We start from the raw sequence: 7,367 nt of genomic DNA, 5'->3' as shown, positions 1-7,367 counted from the left end.
AACTATTTTCTACTCTGCTTTGATAAGAAAACTGAGAACCAGGAAGCATGACTATCATTTGCCAGGTGGTTTCCTACTATTTTCTGTTCATTAGAATATGTTAAAAGGAAACTGGAAGCTACTGGAAGGATGAGTATCCCAGCATGTTTGCTTGCTATTCCCGTCAATGCCACACAACAATGCCAAAATCATTGCTTCCATTTTCTAGTTTTATATTTTCCCATACTCCCAGCAAAAAATCTCATCATGCTCCCTTGGAAGAATCAGAACCAGACACCAGTTGGATGCTTTTTAAGAATCTGACTCTCAGGTCCATGAGAGATCCTCCTGTGCTCCTAAGGCATGAGCTCCAACTATACAGTGCCCCTTCACAGCAGTTTGGGTCTTGGATCCTATGTGATCCATCCTCTCAGCTTCTGGTACCCTACAACCAGCAGGATAAGACCTTCTCATCTGAGTGTCAGCTCTAGAAAGACCTTCCACCAAGCTTCTAGGTTTTCAAACTTCAAACTCCCCTCTTTGTTCCCACAGACATACAAGGGGAAGTGACATCCTGCAGTTATTACCTCTCCTATTTCTGTAGTCTTTTTGTGCCCTCTGTCCACCTAAACTTGTTTATCAAGTTCCTTGTATTAAACACTACCAGTGTTAACCACTGGTATGATTTCTCTCTTCCTATCTAGAGCATATTAACACACCCACTTCAACATTCCTTGAAGAGAAAGTCCAATAAAGCATCACAAATCAAACCAGATTAAAACATCTCTGCCTTTGTTTCCTGGCACTCATGAGATTATATTTGTCAAAACCAAAAACACTTACGGATCATGAAACATGACATTAGTACTTCTGAAAAAAATCATACAGACTGTGCTGAATTAATAAGGGCTATTTTTCTTTGGAGACGTGTCTAGCAAGAAGTTGCTGCAACTGAGGTCAAAGAGGTTGATGCCTGTGTTCTCCTCTAAGATTTTGATGTATTCCTATCTCACATTTAGGTCTTTCATCTATTTTGATTTTATCTTCATGTGTGGTATAAGAAAATGATCTATTTTCATTCATCTACATGTGGCTGTCCAATTTTCCCAATATTTTGTTGAAGAGAATATCCTTTATTCCATTGAATATTCTTTCCTGCTTTGTTAAAGATTAGTTGATATAGGGGTGCCTGGATGGCTCAGGGAGTTAAAGCCTCTGCCTTTGGCTCAGGTCATGATCTCAGGGTCCTGGGATCGAGTCCAGCATTGGGCTCCCTGCTCAGTGGGGAGCCTGCTTCCCTTCCTCTCTCTCTGCCTGCCTTTCTGCCTACTTACGATCTCTGTCTGTCAAATAAATAAAATCTTAAAAAAAAAAAAAAAGATTGGTTGACTATAGAGTTGAAGGTCCATTTCTGGGTTCTCTATTCTGTTCCATTTATCTATGTCTGTTTATGTGACAGTACCATACTGTGATGATTACAGCTTTGTAATAGAGGTCGAAGTCTGGCACTCTGATGCCCCACTATTGGTTTTCGTTTTCAATATTCCTTTGGCTATTTGGGCTCTTTTCTGGTGCCATATAAATTTTAGGATTGCTTGTTTCAGCTCATGAAAAATGCTGGTAGTATTTTGATAGGGATTGAAATGAATGCGTAGATTGCTTTGGGTAGCGTAGCCATTTTAATAATATTCATTCTTCCAATCCATGAACATGGAATGTTTTTCCATCTCTATGTGCCCCCCTCAATTTCTTTCATAAGTGTTCTATAATTTTTAAAGTATATATCCTTTACCTCATTGGATTGGTTATTCCTAGGTATTTTATGTTTTTTTGGTACAACTGTAAATGGGATTGATCCCTTAATTTCTCTTTCTTCTGTCTCATTGTTAGTATATAGAATGCAACTGATTTCTGCACATTTATTTTATATCCTGCTGCATTGCTGAATGGCTGTATGAGTTCTAGTAATTTTGGGGTGTAGTCTTTTGGGTTTTCCACAAAAAGGATCATGTCATCTCAAAGAATGAGAGTTTGAATTCTTCTTTGCAAATTTTAATGCCTTTTATTTCTTTTTGTTGTCTAATTGCTGAGCCTAGGACTTCTACTACTATATTGAACAACAGTGGTGAGAGTGGCTTCCCTGTTGTGTTCCTGACCTTAGGGGAAAAGCTCCCAGTTTTTTGCCATTGAGAATGATATTCTCTGTAGGCGTTTCATGGATGGGTTATTGGTTACTGAAGTATGTTCCCTATATCCCCATACTGTGGACAATTTTAGTCAAGAAAAAGGCAAGGAGGGGTGCCTGGGTGGCTCAGTGGGTTAAAGCCTCAGGTCGTGATCCCAGGACCCTGGGATCGAGCCTCATATCGAAATCTCTGCTCGGCAAGAAGCCTACTTCCTCCTCTTTCTCTGCCTGCCTCTCTGTCTATTTGTGATTCCTGCCAAATAAATAAATAAAAACTTAAAGAAAAGGCAAGGAAAACAAGGATAAAAATGAACTATTGGGACTTCATCAAGTTAAAAAGCTTTTAACAATAAGGGAAACAGTCAATAAAACCAAAAGACAACTGACAGGATGAGAGAAGATATTTGCAAATGACAAATCAAATAAAGGGATCTATCCAAGATCTATAAAAAACTTCTTGAACTCAACGCCCAAAACACAAACAATCCTGTCAAGAAATGGACAGAAGACGTGAACAGACATTTCTCCAAAGAAGACATACAAATGGCCAATGAAGCATGAAAAAATGCTCAGTATTTCTTGGCATCAGGGAAATGCAAATCAAAAGCACAATGAGATAGCATTTTGCACCAGTCAGAATGGCTAAAATTAACAAGTCAGATGAGGATGCAACCCTCTTACACTGTTTTGGGAACAGAAGCTGGTACAGCCACTCTGGAAAACAGTAATGGAGGTTCCTCAGAAAGTTAAAAATAGAGCTACCCTATGACCCATCAACTGCACTACTAGGTATTTACCCCAAAGATACAAATGTAATGATCTGAAGGGGCACGTTCACCCCAATGTTTATAGCAGCAATGTCCACAATAGTCAAACTATAGAATGAGCCAAGATGTCCACTGACAGATGAATGGATAAAGAAGATGTGCCCATATATACACAACTGAATATTACTCAGCCATGAGAAAGATGAAATCTTACCATTTACATCGACATGGATGGAACCGAATGGTATTATGCTGAGCAAAAAAACTCACTCAGAGAAAGACAATTATCATACGGTTTCACTTATATGAGGACTATAAGAGCCAACACATAGGATCATAGGGGAAGAGAGGGAAAATGGTAAGTCATCAGAGCAGGAGACCATCCATGAGGGACCCTTAACTATGGGGAAAAAACCGATGGTTGCTGGAGGGGAGGTAGGTGGGGAGTGGGGTAACTGGGTGATGGGGCATTAAGGAGGTGCATGGTGTGATGAGCATTGGATATTATGCATAAAAATGATGAATTACTGAACTCTACATATAAAACCAATGATGTACTATATGTTTGCTAACTGAATTTAAATTTAAAAAAAGGAGTTATTTTTCATAGGCTGCTTATGCTATAAATATAATCTTCCCTGACGAGTTGAGAGAAAGTAAAAACACTTGACCAAAAAATTTCAGGTTACTGACAAAGCAGTAAAACATGTGTTAAAGGTAACAATAGCTATTATATAAAAAGTTATGGAGGTCTGAGGCAGAGAAAAAGTAAAAATACTTGGAACAATTCCATAACCATAAGTAATGCCAATTTCATGTGCCGGATTTAGAGATAAAATTCAGTAATGGGCTATTGTCAACACACTTTTTATTTTTATCTTTATTTTTATTCCTGCCTTCTTTTTTAAAACAAATAAAATAACACCTCATTTGAAATCCAAACTGGGTCATTTTGGTTATCTAAGTAATTGAAGATCTTTTATCTCAAATGAATAAATGTTAGTATCACTGTGGCTGTCAGAGGAAATAATAATAGATAAATGTAGCCTTAATTTTTCTTTTAGTTCATGGTCTTCTTACTTAAAGCTAAAGTGATCTTTTGAGAAGCTTTTATCCCAAACATAAGTCTCAGCATTTTAACTTCTATTAGTGGCATTTTACTCACCTATACAATAACAAAAAATAGAAAAAAGTAAAAACCCATCTATTCCTTTGCTGCACTGGGCTGGAGAACTTTAAGCACAGCCCTGCGTATCTGTTTGGTCTTCACGCTGTAGATGATGGGGTTTAACACAGGGGGGATTAGCAGGTAGGCATTGGCAATCAGAGTATGTACATAAGGTAGAGCCTGTTTCCCAAATCTGTGTACAAAGGACAGACTAACCAATGGAATATAGAATATAGCAACAGCCCCAATATGTGAGACACATGTGCTAAAGGCTTTCTTTCTCTCCTCTGGAGATGCAATACTGAGGACAGTCTTAATGATTAAAAAATAAGAAAAAATAATGAAGATGGAGTCCACTCCAGCAGTGGTGATCAGGGCTGTCAACCCAACTGCACTATTGATCCTGGTGTCTGTGCACGAGAGCTTCATCATGTCAGGGTGGAAGCAATAGGAGTGGTGGAGCACGTGGCTGTGGCAGAAGGACAATCGTTTAAGAAGCAACACCAAAGGAGTCTGTATTAGTGTCCCCCTGGTGATGATTGCTACTCCAATCTGTACTATTTTAAGGTCAGTTAAGATAGAGGCGTATCTAAGAGGACTAGAGATGGCCACAAAACGATCAAAGGCCATGGCCAACAGCACTGAGGATTCCATAACAGTGAAAAGTTGAATGAAGAACATCTGTGATAAGCAAGCATTAAAGCTGATCTCCCTGGCATCGAACCAGAATATACCCAACATGGTGACCAGGGTGGATATGGACAGGCCAAGGTCAGTGGTGGACAGCATAGAGAGGAAATAATACATGGGTTCATGGAGACTGGGCTGGGTGACAATGGCAAAGAGGATCAGGCTGTTTCCTGAGAGAGCAGTTATGTAGAGAAAGCAGAAGGGAATGGAGATCCACGTATGGAAGGCTTCCAGCCCGGGAACACCAGTTAGCAGGAAAATGATGGAAGAGGATGTGGTATTCTGTAAAGTTGACATGTTGAACTCAACCTGCAGAATCTTAAGCTGAATGTCCTGCAATGATAAACTGTATTTCTTTATAATGAATTTTATTTGAAAGTAATTATTTCACCTAGTAAACATTTATAAAAGACAACATCTGCATTATATTAAGAGCTTATGAAGATTGTTTAAAAAATAAGGAAGAAAACTAAGACCACATCTAATAAAGAAGCAGAAAACAGGAAATGAACAATTATGTGAGGTTACAGAATTTGTCTATAAACAAATCTAGCAATGACCTTCTTACTTAAATTCATTGTCCGTTAAGCAGATTGCACCCATAACTTCCTGACTTTACAAGGTATGCAGTCAAAAAATACTTTATGAAATGTGTATATTGGGTTGTATGAAATCTTAACTGAACATCAAACAGTACATGCAGGGGTTCTGATATAGTAAATAAAGTAAATTGGCTTCTGAGAGCCCAAAAAGAATGTTCTTTTCATCTCTTAGATATGTTTTTGAAGCACGTTGATTATCTCCAGTCATAATAGCCTATATTTGTTGAGCCCCTACTATCTGTTAGTAGTTGTGATAGCATCCTATATGGACATACAAGTTATTTGTAGTATCATAACTTGAACTGTATCTAATTAGCTTTCATGTCACATAATTAATATAAGCCATCAAGACTATTACAAACAGAACTATATGAGGATAAAGGGTCTCAAAAGTAAGTATTAAGGATACTTTGACATTCTCAATTTTTATTTGGCATCCCAAATCCATTTTTTAGGGCTGCATATTCTACATGATGATGCATTCAGAATATATATGCACACACACACACACATACACACATATAAATATAAGCTAAGTTACTCACATGATAAGTTCCTAAATTATCTGTACCCTGAACTTCGCCATCTCTAAAGTAATAATGACAGATATATCCCATAGAATTTTTATAATGATTAAATTAGTTGATGTATATGAAAATCTCTGGGGGTATTTCACTGTGATATAAAAGTCACCAAATACTAGCTATTATATTTTTTTAAATTAAATTTAAAATATTGTATAATAATTTCTTTTGTTTCCTCTCCCACATCTATTTGCATGCCACTCCCCTTAGTCACAGGTCTTACTGTCTGAGCTGAGATAAAAGATGAAAATATCTAAGTCTGATTTAAGCAATGACTACTGGTTAATAACTTCTTCATATAGTCCCTTCTTCCTCCACAGCTAAGATTTTCTTCTTCATTCTTTCCTGATTCAGAAGAACTCTTGCTCCCTTCCAAAGAAATCTTACCTACTATGTAACCTCTAAATAAATTCTGGATATTTGTATAGTTTAAAGATTTTTATTTATTTGACAGACAGAGATCACAGTAGGCAGAGAGGCAGGCAGAGAGAGAGATTGGAGGAAGCAGGCTCCCTGCTGAGCAGAGAGCCCTGCTCGATCCCAGGACTCTGGGATCATAACCTGAGCCAAAGGCAGAGGCTTTAACCCACTGAGCCACCCAGGCGCCTCATGGATATTTGTATAGTGTAACATTAAATTACTGAGTGCATATTGTAAACCAATAGAGGCATACAGAACCAAAATAAACATGGCACCTGCCCTCAAAGATACTTAAGGAAGGATAAAACACTTAGAAAAACAAGAATCCAGTATGGATTTATTTTATCACCATCAAACTGTAAGGAATTTGGATGTTTTCTAAACACCAAACAAAATAAAAAAAAAATACATAGGTGCATTTCTGCACTGTCAAATAACCCTACCAATTTTCCTTCTTTATTAAAATTTGAATGTTTTCATTTGTACCATTACCACAGTCTATAAATATTTTAACTTCTTTCTCCACCTAACCATAACACCGCCTCCTTCCTGTTGCATGTATCTCTTTCCCTTTACCAACAACTTATTGAACATTTGTCTAGCCTAATTTCTCTCTTAAATGCTTCACACCCATCACTAAAATTTGCTTTTTTTGGACTGAAGCATACTCTATTGCATTCTATTGCTGCATAAAAACCTAGCACAAAGTCATGGTTTGACAGACATTCATTACCTCAAAATTCAGCAAGTCAGACATCTGAACACAGCATCCACAGGGTCTCTGCTCAGGGTTTCTTTCAGTCAGGACTCTGTGCTCATCCAGAGGTCAAGATCTCTTCCAGACCCACCCAGGCTTTTAGCAGCATGGTATTCCTTGTGGCATAGAATTGAGGTCTCCTGTCTCTGGCTGGCTGTGGACTAGAGGTTGCTTTCATCTCCTAGAGACTACCCTCTACCCAGCCAGTTGGACCT

The 7,367-nt window shown here is 38.0% G+C and overlaps 1 protein-coding gene across 1 annotated transcript; it reads right to left on the bottom strand.

The window, feature by feature from the left end:
• Positions 1 to 4,135: 4,135 nt before the first annotated feature.
• Positions 4,136 to 5,101, bottom strand: LOC131833890 (olfactory receptor 51F2-like). Its single transcript, XM_059177826.1, has one exon. It carries the CDS (start codon positions 5,084 to 5,086, stop codon positions 4,136 to 4,138), a length of 951 nt encoding a protein of 316 aa, XP_059033809.1. The 5' UTR covers positions 5,087 to 5,101.
• Positions 5,102 to 7,367: the final 2,266 nt, after the last annotated feature.

The sequence above is a fragment of the Mustela lutreola genome, chromosome 1 (genome assembly GCF_030435805.1).
Source record: "Mustela lutreola isolate mMusLut2 chromosome 1, mMusLut2.pri, whole genome shotgun sequence".
Classification (NCBI taxonomy): domain Eukaryota; kingdom Metazoa; phylum Chordata; class Mammalia; order Carnivora; family Mustelidae; genus Mustela; species Mustela lutreola.
The sequence above is the reverse complement of the archived record's forward strand: the minus strand, read 5'-3'. Positions and strand labels throughout refer to the sequence as shown.

Excerpts from the sequence above, each read along its gene's own strand:
- LOC131833890 (XM_059177826.1), bottom strand. The coding sequence starts at position 5,086 with ATGTCAACTTTACAGAATACCACATCCTCTTCCATCATTTTCCTGCTA.